Source organism: Acipenser ruthenus, chromosome 3 (assembly GCF_902713425.1).
Source record: "Acipenser ruthenus chromosome 3, fAciRut3.2 maternal haplotype, whole genome shotgun sequence".
Taxonomy (NCBI): Eukaryota; Metazoa; Chordata; class Actinopteri; order Acipenseriformes; family Acipenseridae; genus Acipenser; species Acipenser ruthenus.
Genome location: NC_081191.1, coordinates 27349320 through 27373840, shown reverse-complemented (window position 1 = coordinate 27373840; position 24521 = coordinate 27349320). Strand labels below are relative to the sequence as shown.

At 38.4% G+C, this 24521-nt stretch overlaps 1 protein-coding gene across 1 annotated transcript; it reads right to left on the bottom strand.

Moving 5' to 3' along the window:
* Positions 1 to 24521, bottom strand: LOC117394986 (potassium voltage-gated channel subfamily G member 2-like). The gene is made up of 3 exons (XM_033993784.3): positions 23930 to 24521; positions 19994 to 20849; positions 1 to 1340 (listed from the first exon to the last, which is right to left on the bottom strand). Exons 2-3 carry the CDS (start codon positions 20756 to 20758, stop codon positions 519 to 521), a joined length of 1587 nt encoding a protein of 528 aa, XP_033849675.3. The 5' UTR covers positions 20759 to 20849; positions 23930 to 24521; the 3' UTR covers positions 1 to 518.

Sequence of the window (24521 nt, the reverse complement as noted above, 5' to 3'; positions counted from 1 at the left end):
GTCCAATTAAGTAATTTAGGGTACAGCTGGAACAAAAACCAGGAGGGACACCTGCCCTCCAGGACCAGGATTGGAGACCCCTGCTTTAAAAGTATGATTTGTTTGCACAACTTTAGCTTTCTACAAAGCTGTTTAGCCAATCCTTTTATATAAAAGAAGATATGAAACTTGGTATTGCTAGGATATGCCCCTAGCATGAAATAAAATAAAATGTCATGTGTTCCTCTGTAAAATTACATATTAAATCCAAAATAGCAGATTATATTTATCTTCCTAATTGATACATAAACAGAACTGTGCAGAGGGGTATAAAACAGATTACAATCCATCAAAGCAGTGTGGATTTATTTTAACTACATGATACATGCTTTTCTGTTTTTCATCATCCCTTACTGCAGCTAGAAGAAAAAATCAGACCAACATATTCTCCAATAAAGTGTTCCATTATGTTCTGAAAGGTATATCGGAACATTTTAATGTTCAAGAATATAATTCAAACGATTCCCACTGTTGTCTCGTTAGGTCTTTGGCTGGGCCCCACAGTCCATATCCTTATGCACAGCTGCTGACATGGATTTCCTGGGAAGTGAAGACTCTATAATCCCCACTGGAAAGGAGCTGTCTGTTTCCTGGGAGTCGTCACTGTTCTGGGATTTGAAACGGTCCCCAGGCTTCTGCCTGGCAGCTCTGTGCTGCTGCTCTTTAAGCTCCAGGTAGGACCGGGAGAAGGTGTGAAAGATAGAGGTCACAGGGAAGGCCATAAGCAGAATGCCGCTTAGGATGCTGCTAAGTGCCACCACTTGCCCAGGGATGCTGCGGGGGACCATGTCGCCGTAACCAACTGTTGTCATGGAGATGACGGCCCACCAGTAGCTGCCGGGGATGCTAGTGAATTCCTGCTTTGCCCCCATCTCACTCTCAGCCAGGAAAACCAATGGAGAGAATAGCGCCATGGCAACACACAGGAAGAGGAGGAGAAGCCCAAATTCCCGGGTGCACCGGCGCACTGTGAGGCCTAGAGTCTGGAGGCCCAGAGAGTGACGAGCTAGCCTCATCACATAGAGGATCCTGAGGGCCCGTAGCACACGAAGGACCAGGCCCACCTTCTCCAGGTAGCTGTTCCCAGATCCACCTGGCTTCTTCCCCACAGAGAAGGAGTCCACAATCAGGGTAACGTAGTATGGGAGGATGGCCATGACATCAATGATGTTGAGAGGGGTCCTCAGGAAAACACATTTACTCTGTGTCTGGATAAAACGCAGCATGAATTCCAGAGAAAACCAAGCCACACAAACCGTCTCCAAAATGAAGATGTTGTAACACTTCTGAGAGCATTCTCCCTAAAACAAACAAACAAAAAACAATTCCTGTTAGCATTCACCGTATCTAAAGTAACAGATATATCAACAACAGGAGCTCTATGTGACTCATTCTAATTTAATAAAATTGTTATAATAACAAAATGAATTATTTATAAACAACTGGTTGCTTGTAAAGCTACAAGGCAAGATCGTCAGTCATTGAGAGTGAGGAATGGTTTTAAACTGTAACAAGGGTTGCAATACACCCTCAAGTTGCCAAAAAGTCTTCCTCATCATAAGGCTAGGGTCACATTTCCACCCAGTCAATAAAGTTCATTAAACAATACATGCATCCTTTATTCCAAGTTGTGAAAACTCCAGTTCATTAGGAATCATCAACATTTTAGAAAGATGGGAATGGGAAGATTAGGACCTAGGGCACATTTAATACTGTTGTGTCATCACTGGATAGCAGTGGGGTTACCATGATGAAGGCTGGTAATGAGAGGGAGAAGGGTGGTCAAGGCTCTGATGATATAATCATAATGCTACATTTTGTCATCAAAAGTTTTAACAAGAAAGAGAAAAAAGAAATGTATTATCTTTGTTGTGAGCCTGCCCAATACAACGACTGCATGTGACTGCGTGTGCACCTTTTGTAACTTTTTCTTTCAAATGGCTGTTTCTTGTCGTGAAGGGATTCGTATGGAGAGAAAGGTTCTGTTGATAAAACTTTTTCCGCTGACATGCATTCAATTAAACTTTTTCAGAAGCTTATAAAGCATAGGGTTGGAGGGTGGCTTCTGAAATTCGTCAACATTTAGTGTTGTAATACCCTCTATCCTGTTTCTGTAAGACTTAAAGCAGAAAAACTGTGCTTTAGCAATTTACCCCCTCACTCATCTAGGGGTGCATACCAACTTGTGCCCAGTACACAACTGTATATTTTTTAATATATATTACAAAGGACTACAAGAAAGCTACCATCTGAATCAGAATTGTTTTATGAACATGCAATACTCTTCTGTGGTATAAGCCATGAAATACAACCCATGCAATAACAAGACCTTTCTGATTGTTTTATCACACTAATACATCCACATTATAGTTCAACAAAAACAAAAGTAAGCCAAAGCACTATATTTAATCGATATAGTGCACTACTGGGCAAGCTTAAGTCTTATGCTTTCAGTTTGGTCTTCTTCCAAGGTTGATGTGGCCGCTTACTGTGTATGAGGTTTCCCTGTCAACAGTAGAGACATTGGAAGCCTTGATGCCTTAGCAGGGTAGCACTCTACGGTAAAGGTAAACTGCAGCTGCCAGCTTCAGCTCTGAGCAATTCAAGTGTGCTGAGGTTGGAAGCTGGAAATCACCCTGATGGAATTGCGTGACAAGTGTTTAAGGGAGATAGCACCTGTAGTGAGAACTGAGAGAAAGTGAGCAGCAAAAGATGCAGTGGAAGGGTGCCCTTCAAATCAGTGGTATCATAGGGCAAGTACAACAGGGAAGATTAGGCCTTGATTTCAGTATGGCTCCCCCGAGAGGCACAAAGCAGCTCTAGCTGAAAGGAGGAAGTTGGTAGTTACTGAAATGCAACAGCAGGAGGAGAGGATGAGGTGTTTCAAGGCAGTATCCTAGACTAAGCAGGGAGAATGGATGAGATGGGAGAAATTGAACAGCGTAAGATTGGCTGGCGACACCTGCAAACAATGGAAAAGTGGAGGATCTGCTTCCTAATCAGGTCCACACATAATGTTCTTCGATCACTGCAAAACCTGAATGTGTAGGTAGCAGAGAACCCTGTATGTCCTTTGTGTTCATCACTGTACACTGAAGCACATTCTTACAGGATTGAGCCAGGGGTGCTTCACTTGGTGTCATGACCAGGTGCTGCAATGTTTGACATTAGCACTGGAAGAACGGCGTAAAAGGATCAACAGCTCACCGCCAATATCAGCAATAGCTGGCACACAGAGAACAACATTCCTCCATCCAGCAAAGCAACCAACAGGAATGGTTATTAGAACTAAGAGTCTCCTGGGACAATTGAAGTGCTAGAGATTGGAGAATGCAGGCAGATATTGGCTAGCGCCTTATTTTCCCACCCGAGATTGCTACAACTACCCTTTGACCTGACTTTGTCCTGTGTTCAGTTTCAGCATGCCTTGTTCACCTGGTGGAGCTAACAGTGCAATGGGAGGATTCTGTGCATGAGGCATGCGAGAGGAAGAAACTCTGGTATGCTGAGTTAGCCACCGAGGTGGAACAGCAGGGGTGGAGAGTCCAGGTTTATCCAGTAGAGGTGGGTTGTTGGGGATTTGTCACACACTCCATGACCCGGGTCCTCAGAGATATTGGATTAAGTGGACAGGAATTGCGGTGTACAGTGAAGATTCATCCGAGGAGGCAGAGAGAAGTAGCAACTGGCTCTGGCTGAGGAGGAAAGAGGCCAATTGGGGGCCTCAAAAGATGAAGTTAACATCAATGAAAAAGAATGGATGGCTAAGCCAAATGATAGAGGAAGTTAACATCAGTGAAAAGGAATGGCTGGCTTAGGTAAGTGAACTGGGCTGGGATGGGGGGTGGAGGGGAGTGGTGCTAGGCCACCAGCATCACTGCCGAGCCTTCCTGAGGTGTCGTGGGCTAGTCAATAAAACACAGAAGACAGGAGATGCCCACCTGATGACTCCTGCAAAGTGCCCCACCCAGCCCATGCCAGTTGCCAAGCTGAGTCGCTAGGGAGGCCGTACTTTGGTTGATCCCTGGAGCCAGCATCAATGCCGCTGTTGTGTGCTTATGCGCCAGGGAGGCCGCAAATAGGATGATCCTTGGGGCCAGCATTACACTTCAGCCATCAGCACCGAACCAATAGGAAACCTACATCACCTGGTGGTGGAAATGCACTGAAGGCTCATATATTAAAGTGAAGCTACGTCTGTTAAAAAAGCTGGTCTGGAAATGCCCATTCCCACTTTGTAATAGGCTGCAAATGCTTGTGTTCTATTCAGTTTATAATTACTGATTCAACAATTTAACATGTTTATATCATTTTGTTTTCGTTAATAGATTATGACAACAAAAAAAAAAACATTTCCTAGTAGCGGTAGGGTAATTAGAGAAGTAATAACCCATACTTACTGTAGTGGTTATTGGTTATAAACAAATAGTTTGAAAAGGCAGGGAAAGTGCATCACTCCCCTTCTGTTCATTGCAGCACAGACACTGTTTGTGGATTTGTACTGTGGCAGTGGGTGAAGAAAGCCAGGCAAGATGCTTTTTTAACTCTGAGTAAATAGTACTAAATTATTAAATAGTATGGAAGCATGTCATCTGAGTGGGGAACCTGTGCTTTCTAAACTGAATTACTCATTCTGCACCATTTTCTTATTGAACTTTATTTATAAATCTCATTAAAAGGTTTTACAAAATCCATTCTTCCCTGTACCTGCCAAGGTTTAGTATGCTGTCACTAATTTATTAATATTTTAATTTACTTCTGGCAGACTGCAATATCTACAAGTCCTTTTATAATTAATTTCCTACAGTAGCAAATGGGCTCATAAATATTTGAAGATATAATTACAAGTGATTATTTCCATATTAGTATGAAAAGTGCCACTGGGAGCTTATCTAGCACAATGCAGTTTATACAGCTGTGTAACTTTTTATAACCTAATTGACCACTTACAAGTCAGTCCTGTTTCTAGAGTTGGGCCGCAAGGTACCAGTAGTAGATTATTTTTTAAAATCTGAAGATAATGTTTTCTGTTTTGGGTTAATGCATTGAAAACTGTATTAGGAGATATGGTCTATAGACTTTGATTCTTGACAGAATGGTGCGTAGTGGTTAAGACCATGTCTGTCTTATCCAGTACTTAACGTTTCTGTCAGTGGTCACTTTTGCACGTCTCTTGCTTGTCACAATATGTTGCACATAACTACAGGCTTGATCTGTCATGACCTCCTTGAACAGGAGCTATTGCTAGTTTTCTGATTGTGATGGACACATTGGTCAATGCACCCACTATCATGTCCCATTTAAACAGCTTTACCCCTCCTTTGTGTTCGGTTCAGGCAGTTTCTCAATATACTGTCTTGATTTGGTTTTGCTGTTGAAGGGAATGCTATGAGGTGCCTGAGGTGTGTGAAAATTCTAAGTATGATTTACAAAACTGGTGATGTGAACTTTACCGATACTGAAAATACATTTCCGTGTAGACTATTGTACTCTTGAGGTGATGAATGAGGTTTGATGTTTCAATGCATACAGCTCACAAAACTCACACTCTGGTTTTTTTTAACGCTTTTAGGCAGACTATAAAACATATTTAATGTAGTGCAAGTACCCAGGCAATGCTATTCTCCTATCTGGCTGTGCTTCTCATTTATGACATTTTGTTTCGTATGTATTGTGGCACACCAAGTGTTGGCTTTAATTTGCAACATATGTTAACATACATCCCCCACCATGGCAGTATATACAAAATTAGAGCTATCAGTACCACATACAGGTACTAGTTTTGGGGCCGCAGGCAAGTTCTGACAATTTGGTATTGTATCCTCTCCAACAAAGGCTGGTATACATAATCTTAAACGGTATTTTCTGGTGGCCATTTTGAGGTATGGCATGGAATGTTGGAGACATCCATGAATAAGAATGCATGAGGGGTTGTAACTACCCTCCAATTCTAATTATAGAGTATCTGGCTAATAAATAGTATAAATTAATCTTGATAAACAATATGCAAGTATCAAATGCGTGCTGAAAAAGATAAAGGTTCTGCCATACATATGTAACTTTTTTTTGTAAAATTTTACACTGAGCATTTTACTTACAATACATATTACTTAATGCTGTTTTTTTTTTTTTTTAATATAATTCAGTTTAACTAATCTTCATATTAGTTCAAAATTTCATCACCCAAAACCACTTACCCAAATCCAAGGAAGTAGGGTTGTGCATTGTAGGAATATGTATGTAGAAGTGTAGAATCCTACAAAGCTGGTCTTACAACACAAGCAGCTGTTATTTGGGATCTTTTGCTGTTCCAGCAGGTCCAACGGCTCTTTAGAGTTCATGTAAGACACCACAATGGTTATTGTTTATCCTTCAATATAAATGGTGACCTTACCAAACTCCTAGTTTTACCAACATAGGTATTTTACTTAGCTAGTAAAGAAAATGAAAGCTCTAAATCATCTGTTGCATTTTGCTAGCTGGATTGATAGACTTAAGGTTTCCAAGCTCTGTGCTCTGTAAAAGCAAGGTTGATCAATTTTATGTAGAACTAGTGAAGGGCATGATCCTTTACCCCAATGACATCAGCTACTGGATGTGAATCATCCTTTAGCATATAATGTGAACAGAAACCATGTATGCAGGTGGCGGCTTTCACAAAACAAGGCAAATGCAAACTTGTTGAAAAAACCTGTACATGATTAACATTAACATTAAATACCAACTGTAGTAAATAACAGTGCTCCCTTGATATTTCAAGACTGAATTCATGAATTTGATTAATTTATGGTTAGTCCACATAGACAGAAATTGAACTAAATCTTTCTGCACAAATGCCTTCACTAATTCACTGTTTTCAGTATTTCACTTTATTTGTCAGATAGCGAAAAACCGAGACACTTGTTGATTGTGTCAAATAAGTACAACCTAGGGACCAACCCAGACCTTGAAAAGGTAAACCTATCATCTCATTAAACTTTTAAACTCCAGATGTAAAAATGAAGGTGCACGCCAGGTACCAGATCTAGAAATCATTTTATTTGCTATTTTTACCCCTGAAATTGCTATAAAATACTATTAGAAAGACACTAAAACATAAATCAGTGATATTGTAGCGTGCACGGGGGAAGGCAGCAGCAGGGCTGGTAGGTGACATAATCACACACGAAGACATAAGCCTGATATACGCGCCTTGCAAAGGAGCCGGCTCTTTTGTACAGCGGTATCGGCGCTATGCTTCAGAGCGAGAGGTCCCGCGTTTGCGCCTGCCCTCCGCCTGTGTGATGTGCCTGCCTGCGTTAACCGAGATCGCTACAATATATACTGTATATATATATATATATATATATATATATATATATAAACCCTTTCAACCTGTGTGCCAGTAAACACTGTAAAATAAGTAAGACATACATTTATGAACAATAAAAATTTTGTTTTTGAAAAGAATAACACAAACATCAACATCACACACAATAAAAATAAATGTTGTTTTTTTTTTGTTAATAGCAACGCATTCAATGAACAACAAAATAAACAATGTATTCAATTAAGAAATTAGGTTGCCGATTGCACCACTAATAATTTGTATTGAAAGTATTTGATTTTGGTCCCATGCTGTTTGTGTTCAGTGAGAAAACCCCACTAAACCCCACTTAAGTTATTTGCATTCACACTCTGTACCAAGAATATATATATTATATTGTATATTGTATGTCTTTGTAGTTGTGTAAATAAAGTTTAAAATCTTTTGAATTTATGTTTGGCAGGGATAGGGTTAAAATCCCATCTCTGCCAAATCCATGTGCTGAACATGGTTGGGGCTTAATTGAATAATTGGTGATCAATTAAGCCCAATCACATGCTATAAAAAAGGAGCCAGAGGCTTTGTTCTGAGAGGAGATGATTCAGTGAAGGTTTTGCCAAGCCAGAACAGTGTAGGCGAAGGACAAAATAGGTCATTTTAAGCGCTAAGATAGCTGTGCGTGGGTGCTGTTTTTGTTTATGAAGTGTTTCTGTGTTTTGTAATTAATTAAAGTGCGCCGATGCTCTGAACTGCAGTTACCTGTGCCTTCTGCCAGTTCTGTTGTCTGCTTGACTTCTTTCTATTCCTTAAGGATATTATCTTCAAGTATTGGTCATCCTTGTTAGACAGGTTTTTGGGTCTTCCAGTCCTGGGTTTGTCAATTACAGATGATGTTTCTCTGTACTTGTTGATTATGCTTCGGATACCACACTTTGAAAATCGAGTGATGTGAGCTATTTCATTCAATTTTTTTCCTTCTTTATGCAAGTCAAGGTTGTTATAATAGAACACACTAGTGGAGGCTTTGAGAAAATTGTTGATGCTCAAAATGCATCAGATTAGAAAAATGCAACATGTCTAAGACTTTTGCAAAGCAGTGTGTGTGTATATATATATATATATATATATATATATATATATATATATACAGTGCCTATAGAAAGTCTACACCCCCTTGAACTTTTTTTCACATTTTGTGGTGTCAGTGCCTCAGAGTTTCATGCATTTAAATAAGGATTTTTTCCACTTATCTACACACCATACTCCACACTGTTAAGGGGAAAAAAGTTTTTATTGAGAAATAAATTATATATTAAAAATACAAAACTGAAAAATCATAATTGGAGAAGTCTCCACCCACCTGAGTTAATACTTGGTGGAAGCACCTTTGGCAACAATTTTAGCTGTGAGTCTGTTGGGATAGGTCTCTACCAACTTTGCACACCTAGATTTGGCAATATTAGACCATTCTTCTTTATAAAACTGATCAAGCTCTGTCAAGTTCCTTGGAGAGCGTTGATGGACAGCAATCTTCAAGTCATGCCACAAATTTTCGATTGTATTTAGGTCAGGGCTCTGACTGGGCCACTCAAGGACACTTACCTTTTTGTTCCTTAGCCACTCCAGTGTAGCTTTGGCTGTGTGCTTTGGGTTGTTGTCATGCTGAAAGGTGAACTTCCATCCCAGTTTCAGCTTTGTTGCAGAGTGCAGCAGGTTTTCCTCAAGGACTTCTCTGTACTTTGCTCCATTCATTCTCCCTTGTATCCTGATAAGTGCCCCAGTCCCTGCCGATGAGAAACATCCCCATAACATGATGCTGCCACCACTATGCTTCACAGTAGGGATGGTGTTCTTTGGGTGATGCGCTGTGTTGGGTTTGCGCCAAACATAACACTTTGCATTTAGGCCAAAAAGTTCCATTTTAGTTTCGTCAAACCACAAAACCTTTTGCCACATGGCTACAGAATCTCCTGAGTGTTTTTTTGCATACTTCAAACGGGATTCAAGGTGGGATTTCTTGAGTAATGGCTTCCTTCTTGCCACCCTACCATACAGGCCAGATTTGTGGAGTGCTTGGGATATTGTTGTCACATGCACACTTTGACCAGTCTTGGCCATAAAAAAAGCCTGTAGCTCTTGCAAAATTGCCATTGGCCTCTTTGTAGCCTCTCTGATCAGTCTCCTTCTTGCTCAGTCATCCAGTTTGGAGGGACGGCCTGATCTAGGCAGGGTCTTGGTGGTGCCATACACCTTCCACTTCTTAATAATCGTCTTGACCATGCTCCAAGGGATATTCAAGGGCTTTGATATTTTTTTATACCCATCCCCTGATCTGTACCTTTTAACAACTTTGTCCCGGAGTTCTTTTGAAAGCGCCTTGGTGCTCATGGTTGAGTCTTTGCTTTGAAATGCACTACCCAGCAAAAAGAACCTACAGGAACTGCTGAATTTATCCTGAAATCATGTGAATCACTACAATTTAACACAGGCAGAGGCCACTTAACTTGGTGTGTGATTTTGTGGGCGATTGGTTACACCTGAGCTAATTTAGGATTGCTAATACAAGGGGGGTGGACACTTATCCAACCAAGCTATTTCAATTTTTATTTTTAATTAATTTTCTACAAATTTCACTTGGAAGTTGTGGTGTAGGATGTGTAGATAAATGAAAAAAAACAACAATTTTAATGCATTTTAATTCCAGGCTATGGGGAATGGATAGAAGTGTATGTGCATTGGTGTGTGGTGGTTGGCAGGGAAAAAGAGACCCTGCCTTAATGAGTCCTTGCCTGGAATGTGGCTGACGCATACATTGGGTAATTGGCAATCAATTAAGCCTCAGCCACAAGCAGGCCTTTGTTCTCAGTATGGGGTGGACTACCAGAGACTAGAGACCAGAGACCAGAGACCATTATTTTGTTCCTGTGTTGTGTGAATAATACAATTGTGCAGGAAAAGCGCTAAAATACAGTTTCTGTGTTTGGGTCACATATTTGAAGGGTGCAAACCTAACTTTGTCCGAAGGCCTTTGTCTATATATATGTATTAGTATCACTGCTGTATAATCATTATTATTGATCAGAGTTACTGAACAAGGTCAATTAAAATAATTATAAAAGAATCCTCTCTCAGGGAATAAATAAACTGGATACAGTAGTTGATATAGTCAACAAGTGTATAATGATAGAAATACACTTGAATTCAGATTGTGATTGACTTTGTTCTCTTTCATGACTGGTTGGTATAAACCACAAGTGTAGTTGTTCCAAATCATAAATGCTGAGGCATACTGGATGCAATTCCAGGTTGTAAGTAGAGGGTATGCCAAAATATCCTATTGAGCCTTATTGACTGTATGCTGAATTAGTCTCTCTAGTGCAATATTCAGCATTCAGTGTCCTTTACAGATTGTATTTCAATTACATTGGAAAGAACCAATGGTTAAACAGAAACCATATATGTGGGAGACTCTAAAGAGGAAATGTCCAACCAGTTGTTATGCATTGGTATTTTAAGAGATAATATTTGAAGTAGCTCTGCACTTGCGTTTTAATAGAAAGGAGTCGATTATCTATACAGACATTATTTATTAAATATTAAACAATGTTCTTTGTTTTTGGTGGAACTCTTCATCATGTTGTTCCACCGACATTAAAATGACATCCTTTTAAATCAAAAGCTCTGAGAGAAGCCTGTAACCTGCCAGAGAACTGGCCAGGGGTAGATTCATGCTGACTCTCCTGCCAATTTATCCCAATTCTGTCACATAAAAGCAGTCTGGTTGTTGCAATGTAGTAAAATGTGGACAGTAGTTTTAGCTTGTTGTTTTTGTTAGAATTGTAAATTTTTTGATACACGTGATACACTCAACAAGGCCATAAGCTAGAATGTTTTTTTTTTTTTTTACTATAAATTTAAGTTTCTGTGAACAAGACTCGAGTTCAACAATGCCATAAGCTAGAATGTTTTTTTGTTGTTTGTTTTTTTTTTACTAGAAATTTTAGTTTTTGTGAACAAAAACTAAACATCCCTGGTAGCATTATCCAAGGGTTACATCAGATCAAATGGTTTGCAAACTTGAAGCAACATGGAATACAGCTGTGAAACAACTAGAAAGACCCTGTGTCAAAGCACATACTAGGAATTACTGAGTTGCCATAAAAGTTCACCCTTTTTAATGAAGCCCTCCTTATAAAACTGGGGTAGCATGAAGAAGCAGTAAACTGCTCAAAATGTTTTATTTTATATAGCCCTCTTCAAAGCTGCCAAGCTGCTGTCATTTTAAATTACTGCTGTAGCAACAATAACACTCATTATAATTTTTCATGAAATAATTTATATTGTCAGATCACACTCGCTGTGCTCTGTCTTATATACAGTCACCTCCAAAATTATTACACCATTGAAAACCTGTGGTTTCAATTGAAGAGGGCAGTCCATAAGCGCAGACCGAAGGATATCAAGGATCTGGAAAGATTCTGTATGGAGGAATGGTCTAAGATCCCTTCCAATGTGCTCTCCAGTCTCATTAAACATTGTAGAAAAAGACTCAGTGCCGTTATCCTTGCAAGGGGAGGGTGCACAAAGTACTGAAAACAGGGGTGCCAATAATTGTGACACTTCATTTTTTTTGGAAATAAATTTATAATTTGAGAAATGTGTAATTGTGGTTGATTCCACTGAATCATTAATACAGTCAGATATATTCCACATGTTGGAAAATTACAATATAGCTCAGTACTGGTATTACTTATTTAATAGTCTTTTTTGCTCATCTGTATCAAGGGTGCCAATAATTTTGGAGGTGACTGTATCTGGTGCTTACTGAACTTTTGACACATCATGATATGTTTTATAAATGGTGACTTATTGGCCATGAGCATCAACATACGTAAAGTACTGAGGAGGCTGTGTGGTCCAGTGGTTAAAGAAAAGGGCTTGTAACCAGAAGGTCCCTGGTTCAAATCCCGGCTCAGCCACTGACTCATTGTGTGACCCTGAGCAAGTCACTTAACCTCCTTGTTCTCCGTCTTTTGGGTGAGACGTAATTGTAAGTGACTCTGCAGCTGATGCATAGTTCACACACCCGAGTCTCTGTAAGTCGCCTTGGATAAAGGCGTCTGCTAAATAAACAAATAATAATGATGATAATAATAATCAATATGAATACAGCATAGTGAGTTAAATCTGCAGACTTTCTTTGAAGGAATAATGATGCACGCTTCAAACCCTTGTTGTAAATCCCCTTTGAATGGCTTTAAAATAAATCATTTGATTGCATGAACTTGAAACAAATGAGAATGAGAGGATGTGGTAATGAATATGAAGTTAATTGCAGAATGTAGATTAGGTGAAATTGCTGCAGATTGTCTGTATTTCTGTATTCCCCAATTCAAAGTTTAGGGACTCGTGCCAAAGTTGCAGGTTCATCCACTGATAAAGGCTCTCAGAATATAGGAATGCAGGATGGCTCATCATGTGTTAAGTGGAGTTACATCTGGAAATTGAAGCTGTCTAGCAAAGAAAGAACTGGAGATTTGAATACGAGCAGACCAACACGTTTCTTTAAATAATTTGTAAAGAAAATGTATAATAATTTAAAAAATCCACTATATTAATATTGTAAGCAATGGTAATGGTACTGAAGCTAATGTTCAGGAATTTTTTTTTTTTAAATCTTACTGTACTACTTTAAGCTATTGCATGAGTAGCGCTTGAAAAAACAATTGGTCAGTGACCAATAAATGCTGCAGAAAAACGAATGAAACAAGTCATGTTAAATGTACTATGAAATGAAATCATATTCCAGTACAATTGATAAAATGTGATAATGTATTACAAATGTGTTATAAATTTGTAATTCAACATATGTTACTAATGAAATGTATCTTAAATTTGCTAAAGAAATTGAGCTCTACTTATGTTTCTATTCTATCCTATCCACTCAAGCATTAGTTCACCCTCAACATTTCAGTCAACATTGTTCCTGTCTAGTTTGTGTATCATTTATGGTAAATCAGTTTAGCCATGAAGGGCCCTACTCATAAAAGTACTTGCTGACTGCTGTAATAAAACGAATTTCATTTAAAACTAACGGAAGTTGTCTATATTGCTATTCATAAAATGATCTGAGCAAACAGGCGACTGTCGCAAACCACTTTATGAATGGGTATACATTTGTTCAATAACGAAAATCCGCCTCTTTTTGATGACATCATCAGCATTATTAATGTTCCCTGGTTGCCGTCGGTATCTGTTACAAAAAGAAAAACGGAATCCACCGACAGCCTACTACCGAAACCGAGTCTGCAGCTGCCAGTCACGGGCAGTTTGCAAAACCTGATTCCAATGCCCCTATCACGTCTGCCAAAAATTCAGGACATGTCATAATTTAGAAAAATGTATTTTTTAAATAAATACTTTGTATATTTGTTTTGTTTGGCAACGCTGGTACACACATTTCCATAAGCACATATAAGATTTCCATTCTTAACTGCAAGACCAATAAATAAATAAATAAATAAATAAATATATAAACAAACAAAAAGCACTGTAGGAGGCTGTTTGAATAATACTGTAATTCTAGTAATAATAATAATAATAATAATAATAATAATAATAATAATATAGAAAACTTTAAATGTTAACACAGGCAGTGTTTGTCCAAACTGTTCATTGTGAACACAGGTAAAATAAATAAAAAGACAAGGACCACTGTCAGCCATGGATCCCGGCAAAGTAATAATAATAATAAAATAACTGTCCATTCTCAGTCTCTCACTTGCTCTCCGCTTCACAGCGGTGCTTCAAAATGATTATGCCAGAGAATACTTTCTTGTGTGAGTATATATTGATATTAAACATTTTCCCTCATATAAAGCTACAGTTTTGGGTTTTTTTTTTCAAATCACGGGTATGTCAAACTGTATAACAGAGCAAGTGTAGAAATCAAATATGTCTTTAAAAAAAATAGAGTCTGCCGAGGCTGTCGTTAGTTTAGACTTGACTGTAGAAAGCGTTCAATAACTCCTAGTTATCGGCAGCATTTTGCTGTCATTCACTCTTATGAATAGCAGGTCGACGCTCAAGACTGATGAAAACTTTATGCTAACGACATAATTGTTAACCTTTCTCTCAATTAAAAACATGCCTTCATAGACGATAATCGTTGGGGCTTAACGACGCATCAGAATTATCTCTTACGAATAGCAACTGCCGTTAAATAGGCGGCTGTGGACGAAATCCGATCATGTACTCCTGTTTTCTCATTTCGACAGGCGTTAACCCTTTATGAATAGACCCCAAAATGGCTTCAATGTAAAAAGAGAGATCAAAAAACATAATGATTAGAGGATTATGGTAATGCTGTCTTTTTTTTTTTTAAATGAGAAAAACACATTTGATGTTTCAGACAGGTTGTTTTTGTAAAAAGTTAAAAGGTTCTTGCCCTGACAAAGTACTATACGTACTACTTGGATTATTTTGTGTTTTAATACATCAGATCCCTGCCTATATGTTTTTTTTTTTTATGGAAACAGTTCAGCTTGTAAGTGTAGAGTGGTTTTCCATGATTGTCCTAAATAGGTATGTCCCATATTCATCTGCCGTTTGTGTTTTTCAGTAGTGCTGGTTTAGAAACACTATACTGTTTTAACTATACACTAACATTGAGCAGCTGACAAGTAGCTGTATCACTTGTGTCTGGTTTGTCTTTGTATTGCATTGCAATCACATACTGACTCAATGGCATTTCAGTCTATTATTAAACCTCGCCTTGTTTCCTGTAGATGTATTTTTCTTTGTATTTGCAGTGCCAACACCGGTATTCAATCACCTCTAAGAAACTACAGTCTCCACAATGCACCTGGCTGGACTTCCTGCCAAATTAATACTCAAAGGCTCACATGCTGAATCTAAATTGTCTTGCTTGTGTGTCAATCATTTTTCCAATCTATTCCTGATGCTGACTTTGCTCGTTTCCAATGAAAAGTGTCACCTCTGCAGTGAATTGTGGGATTTAAGTCTTTAGCCTCTGATTAAACTCGACAAACATCTCCCAGTACACAGTGCTAGGTAATTCAGTTGGAGTGATAAGCTTTTAAGGAAGGCCTAAGGAAAGGTCAAGTGTACGCAACTATGAGTAGCATTTGCTAATTTTGTGACACTCATGAAAGGAAAATGTGCTTCCAAACAGCTTTTAAATTACTCAATGAGTAAGTTCATAGTCATTGATTGGTACTCAATTGTATAATTAATGGAAAACAAGAGAAATATGTTCCATTTTTTTTTTAAATTAACACCTTTTAAAAAGTTTTAATTTAATTTAAAACCTGCCAACAAAAAACATGTTAAGGGGAATTAATTAGATTTCCGAGTATCTGCACTCCCCCAATTCTCAATACAGTATTTTATTACACCAAACGGACAATTTGACACAACTAACAGGTATGTCAGTAAAATACCTTCCTTGCCACGGCTGTAAATTAAACAGAGAGTTGATGACTGTGAAGTGTATCATCAGTTTGTACAAAATAGTATAGAATAGGAAATGGAAATGCATAGTTTAATGGTAAGTGTAAAGACCTACCGGGAGATGTTATTAGGGCAGAGGTTTTCTAAATGGGGTGCGTGACAAGGTTATCAGGGGGGCGCAAGACCTGATTGGTAAATATTTGTTTCTGACTTCTTGGCGATTGTAAAACAAGGTACATCATAGCAAAGCTTCATTGAACAATATTCTGACGCACGTCATCGCCCAAACGTAGAGATGGGAACGTGACTCAGATGTTATTTGTTCTCACTAGCGATCGGCTGTGTTAACGCAAACAATAGGAAAGAATGGAGAGCTTTTTAAAACGGAAAGTTGAGGATAATGATCCAGATGAAGGAGCAGGTAAAGCTCGGCAAACTAGCCCTCTTACTTGGATTTGGGATTTACATGCATTGGTTCTGACGAGCATCAGCAACGACAATGTGTTGTTTGTGTGGATGTTCTTGCCAATGATAGCATGAAAGCAAACAAACTAAAAGTAATGCCATCTGGAGACCAAACATCCTCCCCATTCTATTTTTTTGAACGAAAGCTGTTTCAACTCAAAGGACATGGTGGTTAAATCGAAGAAAGCAGCACTACACCTGCCAAAGCACTTGAAGCACTGTACGCTGTCTCACACCAAATAGCAAGAAGTAGAAAACCTCATACGATTGGTGAAGATCGTGTGCTGCCAGCAACGATTGAAATGGCATTGATAGTATATGGGAGGAAAGTTGCTGATCAGTTAAGTCTCATTCCATTATCTGACAACACGGTCAGCCGTAGAATTGCTGATATGGCAGAAGACATTGAGGAGCAGTGAAGCAAAGCCCCTTTTCACACTACAAATCGATGAGTGTACTGACAGCGCCAATGCTCACAGCGCCAATGCAGCCCAAATAATGGTTTATGTTCCATACATCAGCTTATCTGAGATTAAAGGCGAATTACTATTTTACCGCTCTCTGCCCCAATGAGAACTACTTCTGACAGATAAAAACATTGAGTGGAATTGTTGTGTCTGGATTTGTACTGATGGGGCAAAAGCCATGAGTGGACACAAAAGTGGACTTGCAGCTCGTGTAAAGGCTGTTGCCCAACGCTGTGTATGGTGTCATTGTTGCATTCACAGGGAAGTGCTTGCTGCAGAAGTGATGCCAAAAGATGCATTAACAGCTGCATTAAAAATAGTTAACTTTATAATGACCACTAAACTCACGACTTTTCTCAGTGCTATGTGAAGAGGTGGGATGCTTGAACAAGCAACTTCTGCTTCATACAGAGGTTTGACGGCTGTCACGGGGTAATGTTTTGGCAAGAGTCTACGAACTCAGAGAGGCGTTTCATATGTTTTTGATGAACTCTCACTCCCCACTTCAACACTTACTCAACCAGCTCTTTCAAGTTTTACTGGGCTGTTTTGGCTGACATATCTGACAAGCTCAATGAGCTTAACCTTTCTTTGCAAGGCAAGAACTGTAACATTTACATCGCACAGGAAAAAATACAGCGCTTTTCCCAAAAACTTTTGCTTTGGAGTAGCTGTGTGATGCAAGATGATGTAACTATGTTCCTGACACTGTCTTCTGTCATTATGAATTTTGGAATGTCGGTCCTGAAAAAGTTAAAAATGTAATAGTGAAGCATTTGTCTCAGCTTTGCACAGAATATATTTTCCCCGAAAGTGAGGCAAATGGATTGCAGGATTTTGCCTGGGTTCGAAATCTGTTTTCAGAAAACTTTGTAGCACAGGCCAAGATTGCTGTTAGTCTAAAAGAGAATTTAATTAACGTTGCTGGCGACTCTGTTTTGAGAGATAATATCAAAGTTATACCTGTTGATCAGTTCTGGCTCTCAATTCTAAAAGACTTCACTGAATTGTCACAAACAGCCGTCAAAATACTTGTACACTTTGCCTCAACATATCTGTGTGAAATGGAGGTTTATTCACTTATTTACATCAAGAACAATTACAGAAATCTAATGTAGAGACAAATCTGAGGCTGAATAAATTCAAGCTGAGATACCACAAACTGTGCGCTAGCAAGCAGGCTCATCCTACTTACTGAGGTAAATATAACTCACTAGGTGTTCTTTTATATTCAAGTTTATTAAGTATTTGAATAGTGGTACTGTGCTATGTTGCATTGTCTTCAGAAAAATCTTTTTCTAAATACTGTACTATTTATTAGAAGGGGAAGTGCACATCGAGCATCTCAGAAGGGGGGTCACAGCAAAAAAAAAAAGTGAACCTCTGTATTAGGGTAAGCAAATAAGGTGTTGGCATCACATGGTAAATACCTTCTTGTGTTGTCAAGATACAAAAATATAAATGTGACATACAGACACAGGCACCTCCATATATCCCCACAATCTGATATTCCCAGTAAATAATGTGAATACCAAGTTTCATCTAAGTAATTGTTTTTTCCAGATATATTTAATGTATGCACACGTGGATGGTTGTATACTGTAATGTATCTAACATGTACTGTAACAATGCTTCTATCATGTATGCATATATAATGAAGTACAAAATAGCCCACGATAACCCTGTTCATTATTTGTTCCTACTAAATGTATTTATAGCATTGTAGGGCTGATGAATCAAGGACATCTGTCATTATATATATATATATATATATTATATATATATATATATATATATATATATATATATATATATATATATATATATATATATATATAATTTATTAAAAAGCATTATAATTGGATCTTAAGGGAGGTCCAACAATTTAATGTTAAAAAAAGATTCCTTTGAGGATAATCTGTTGCAAATCTGTGTTTGTAAAGATGCTAGATTATGTTTTTGTTGTTTCGTTATTTTGAGCTTTATCTAGTATCATCATTCACTGTAGATTGCATTGTTGCCAACAGACTTTAATATGAGTCCTGAACTAGGCAATAAACAGTCACTTCCAACTGTACACAGAATATATGTTATGCTGGTGATCTGTTGGTAGCTGTTCTAATAGCAGTTTAGATGGATCAAGAAAGCATGGGAGAGTGGGAAACTGATATAGTAGTTCATTACACATGGATTGCAATTTTCTAATTGTCATTATAGTTTTATGTATAGTTTCCTATTGTAAGTGACTCTGAATATAATGCACAGTTCACAGCCTACCTCTGTAAAGTGTTTTGTGATGGTGGTCCACTATGAAAGGCGCTATATAAAAATAAAGATATTATTATTATTGAAATAGTAAAAACAACCTTAAAAATTGGCCTTTTATGCTTCATGCTCTATTGCCTAAGTCAACCATCTCTCGGCAAACAAGATCCTAATCCTGTTGTAAATTAACCTGCACATTGAGATATTCAGACACCATGGGCCAAATTCACAAAGCACTTATGGAAATACATATTGGCTGCAAAACATTAAATGGTTAGAGTTAATTAAAAAAAGTCATCATACAAGCCAGGCACTTCCAAAAACAATTCAACCAGAAAATCCTCAAGGAAGTGTGCTAAGGGGGGTCCCCGAGTGGCTCACCTGGTAGAAGCACAGCCGTGTGGTGCACAGGGTGAGTCATGTAGCGCAGGTTCGCGTCCTGGCTGTGCGAAGTAGGCCAGTCTTTGCTGGGGACTCCGAAGAAGGGAGCGTCGCATTGGCTTTGGCGCTACAGCGAACCCTGCTGGCCAGGCGCCCAGTAAGCTCAGAGCGGACACCTGCAGGGCTGGCCTTTGTCCTCCACAGGCCGGTAGCTCGCTGACATCCGCTCTCGAGTTCCTGGGTGAAAAAGGAATGTGGCTTGGTCGTGGGATTGGAGGACGCCCACTGAGTCTTCGGGTCTCCTGAGCCATGTGGGGAATTGCTGCGGTGAGGGGAAAAGCAATTGGGCATTCCAAATAGGAAGAATATCGGGGGAAAAATTATAATTGGACACACTAAATGTATAACAAAAAAAAAAGATAAAAGTGTGCTAAGGAATGTACCATAACACAATAGATAAGCAGATAAAATGGACAAATATGTAAATAGCTGTGTACAGACCCTCACTAAATACCTCCCGTGGGGGATATTCATTGCCTGCAAGGAAAAACAAGAGCACGAAAAACATTTATTATGAAAAGAATACTCAATTGCCTACCCTTTCTTCTTCGTCTCTGAGATCTGGCATTGTACTGATGCACAGGGTCACAGCAGTGATGGTCACAAAGATGACTGAGAGACAAGCAAAGATCTTCCCAGGGAGGCCAGAATGGGGGTTCTCCACCATGTCCCTGAGTTTCTTCATGTAGCCGCCCATCTGGACATCTTCCTGGAAAGCACTTTGTGATTCTTCAGTGACCGGGAAGACCTCCTCCTCCTCCTCCCTCTTGGCCTCGGCATACTCCTCCTCTCTCTGGCGCAGTTTCCGCAGGCAGCACCACTCCAGGTTCTTCTCCTCAATGCCCCAGTAGAGGAGCTCTTCCTGGAAGGAGAGGGCACACATCTCCCGAAGGAGCCTGAGCTTCCCGGCTGCTAAGAAGGTCATGATGGTCCTGAAGGCACATGGGTTACGGTCGAAGAAAAACTCGTTGCAGCTCACGTCGTAGTCGTCGCAGATGTCCATTATCTCATCATAGTTGTTGCAGGTTTTTAATTTCCCCAGCCTGGTTAAAGGAAACTCCTCCAGTGTGGTCCAGGGAATCCTATACTTGATCCCCCCCACATTAATGATCACATACCCTGTCCTGTTGTCCTCCAAGTGGGATATGCAGTAGAAGTCTTCCCCTTGACTGAGAAGCTTGGCTTTTTTGTAAAAGACCCCTTTCTTTGTGCAGATCTCATGCAGGTTCTCAAGGGGGTTAAATGAATAGGATGAAAACTGCTGCTCCGTGCTGCCGGATAACAGTGCCATTTCCTGATACATTTGTGCAAGCGTTTTTTACCAGCACACCTTCAAGGAAATTGTTTTGCCCAAGACTTTAGTGAAGCCACCCATTCAAAAGTAATTCTGTTATCTGCAATATAACAGAAAATGTCTGTGAGGGGAAGAAATTATGTTTTACACAACAAATTAGAAGCAGGTGATTGGGTATAACATTTGGTAAAAAAAAAAATGGTTTCAGAATCTTTAAAATAAACTCCTGTTGTGACTGTGCTATGTACAGTGGATCTACATAAGATAAATCAGAAGAAGAAATAATTTGTATTTCCACAACATATTTCAGGCTATTAAATATGTATGTACCATTAGACCATACCAAGCTGTGTTGACTAAAATGAAATACTTCCCAATGTCAGTTGTCATGTGTCAGTAGTTTTCATGCAAATGTAATTAAATATGGCAGTGCATTCTTTCAAATATATTGCTGTCTGTATCAAGCTGTTCAAATTCTCCATCAACTAAAAAAAAAATGTATTTTTGGACACGGTGCACGGTACATGCAGTACAGGTCTTCCCCTTGTCCAGAAAACATTCAAGGCACTGGCCCATTTAGAACTGAGGCAGACTTGTATTATACAGTTTGGGGGGGGGGGGGGGGGAAACTGATACAAAAAGTGCAGGAGTAGAGCACTGGTATTAAAATGTAATGTTTGCTTGTGGTAAAGCAGTAGCATTTTGTGTCACAATACTGCCAATATATCAGACTTTTTCCCAAATACAACTAAACGTTTCTGTTAATTCCATTCGGCTGCCAAGAATAATGTACTGATATGGATGAATTAGGTAGATACTTATGCCCTGTAAATACGATTGCAATTGGCTTATGTGTGTTATTTATACAAACTTCACTTACCATTAGACTTCTTTATGCAAGGGTTACTGAACTCCACACATTAAATGGCACTCACATATCTTCAAAGTAGTTTTACGACCAACGTGCAAATCAATCAAACGTCAGTGATGTTTTCACAATTAGTCCAAACAAAATGCCACTGAATGTGTTTAAAAGAATGCATGAAATATCTGTGTAATTCAATAGAATTTCACTTTAGGCAATTAATGTGCTATTAACTGTTAATAAGTCTTTTTGCAGCATTCATGTACAATTACCCCCTATAAACATATAGAACCACAGTTTACCATGGTTTCTTGTTTTTAATATGCTTTACAATACCTCCACTTGGCTGATCTATGTTTGGTAAACTTTTATAATGGTATTTTCTTTAATGGATTTGAAATAAGTTTTCCAAGCAGTGTCACAAATAATGTTATACCAAGCAATGTTTTTATGCCACTAACATATTTAAATTATTTAAAACATGACTAGGCAACTGAAGTAAATATTGTGACAGCATTTAAGGTACATTTTCAAATTAAAGAAGAACTGTTTTGGTTTACTATTAATGTATAAAGCAATATTAGAGTAGGGAGAAATGTCTTTGTGCTAGGTTAAAAAATAACAAAACGTTTTAAAAACTGAAATACTGGTACTCGGAACAGCCAGGTATTTATCCATTTAACTATTTACTGTTAAATTATATCTATTGTCATGCTGATGCGCTGGGGAGGCCGCACTGTGGTTGATCCCCGGAGCCAGCATCGCAGCCGTTGTGTGTGCTGATGCGCCAGGGAGGCAAAATAAGCTGATCCCTGGAGCCAGCATTACACTTCAGCCATTAACACCAGACAGAAGGATATCTACATCATCATATGGAAGGAAATGTAAATGGATGGAGACACATATGGATCACATTAGTTTACTTGGTGCTTATCTTGGCGAGAGCCGAGTTCAAAATCAGCATGAAGTTTTAACATCTACTCTCGTGTAATGGAAATCATTTTCATTACTTTAAATTATTTTAAAAACATAAATGAAATAACTGGATTATTGTTATTGGATCTTTTTAGTCTAACCAGAAAATATATATTTTTGTGATAAAACTGGTAGCTCATGTAATTGTGAGAAACAAGTCCACGTCTGATGTTTGCTGAATAGTTTTAGCTGACTGCATACTAATTGCAGCAGTAGGAGGTAATAAAGGAAAACAGTTTTTTTTTTTTTTTTTTGATTTTGTTTGACTACAGATACTCTCATTTATTCCACTGGCCAATATTCTTTTGAAGCCACACATTGTCCTTATTAATGTGGACTACAAAGCATTATATACACTCCACTTGCATGTAAATTAAATATTTCTTTATGTTATTGTTAATATAAATTGCGTGCTTAAGATAAAGTTGGACAAAAAGGTGGACAGTATCTCTAATGTTCACGAAGAAGACAATTAACAATACAAGTGAGCTCCTCTACTTAACTAGTTAGAAAAGCCCTTACTCAGATCTAAACATTGTACATCTTACCATTGTTACATACAACAATCCACAAACAGTACATGTACCTATAAATATGTGCAAAAGACTAAGTTATTGAACATTGAAGGCATACTACTCATATAACCGCGTATTGCACATATTAAACGCGTTTTGGATTTAAATCAATCCTTAAGAAATGTGACTTTTTTTCTTTATTTTTTTAATGCTTATTTCTAAATTATGGACGACCAAGAACACATTGCTGAAACACATTTTTTTTTACAAAAAAAAAACCCAACAACCTCCACTGACCAAATGAGAATTCGTAAACGGGTCAACCACATCTGGACAAAGTCGGCGCAGTTCTAAAAAAAAAATACGGTTTGACTTACCCGACCTACAGTATTCTGTAAGAGTTAGACTATCAATTATCATAATTGGAAACGTGCAAATTGTAGAGTCTTGGTGCTCCTGTCCTTTTGTGTCATTGTTTTTCAACAAAAGTTTGAAATGTAATATTATAAAATATGACATTATAAAGCTATGAAGCTTTAGTCACGAGTACGTTATCAATATAGATAATACTGCTTATATATTAAGTATAAAGGAATATTCACGTTACAGTGATTTTTAACATCCTTTGTTTACACAACAACAAACAGTGAAAATCAAAACACCATACTTTCAAACGTAAATTTACTCTACCAAAATCCTGCATATTATTTCTAAATGTAACAGTTCATAAACGTATGCGTTTTTATTATTATTATTATTATTATTACTATTATTATTATTATTATTACAAAATCATTGGAATGAGTCACTCGTAATGCTTCTTACCTTTCTGTCGATACCTCTGTACACTCCGAATAATCCCCCATTACTGTTCAACAAGACCTATTTTTACAACAGGACTGTCCATTATCAAGTAACGATCCATCGTGGATATGAAACATTATGGCATTTGGAGATGTCCAAGGAGTTATTTGTTTATTTATTTATTATTGGTGAGGTGTAGGTGGATTTGCCAGGTAACGTCACGTGTTGTCCCTTTTCAGCCTTCTAAACGAAAGTTTCATAGAAGTACAGTCTGTACTAGGACTAGGTTTAAAGTTGTTTCTGTTGATGCTCTGGTGGAAGAAAAAATAAAGTGGCAAAACAGGTTTGTTTGTCGTGGTTTAGAAAAAAAAAGAAACGCAAGTCTTTTTTTTCTTTTACAGAGAAAACAAGCTTTCCAGTGCACACCAAGTCTGTATATTATCCTTTTAATGCAAAACCTTCACCAGGTCGGTTGAAGTTGAACTGTGCTGTTGTTTTCAATCTCAGCTTCCCCAGCAGCAGCTCCCAGCGTGTATAATCATAAACCTTCCGGCGCTTCACAGGCATGGCTTTCCAGGCTTGTGTTGCGGCTCAGTACAAGGCAACCCACTAA

Coding starts and splice junctions, on each gene's coding strand:
- LOC117394986 (XM_033993784.3), bottom strand. CDS start 20,758: ATGTATCAGGAAATGGCACTGTTATCCGGCAGCACGGAGCAGCAGTTT. Junction 1,341..19,993: donor TCAGAGACGAAGAAGAAAGG/GTAGGCAATTGA, acceptor TGTTTGTTTTAG/GGAGAATGCTCTCAGAAGTG.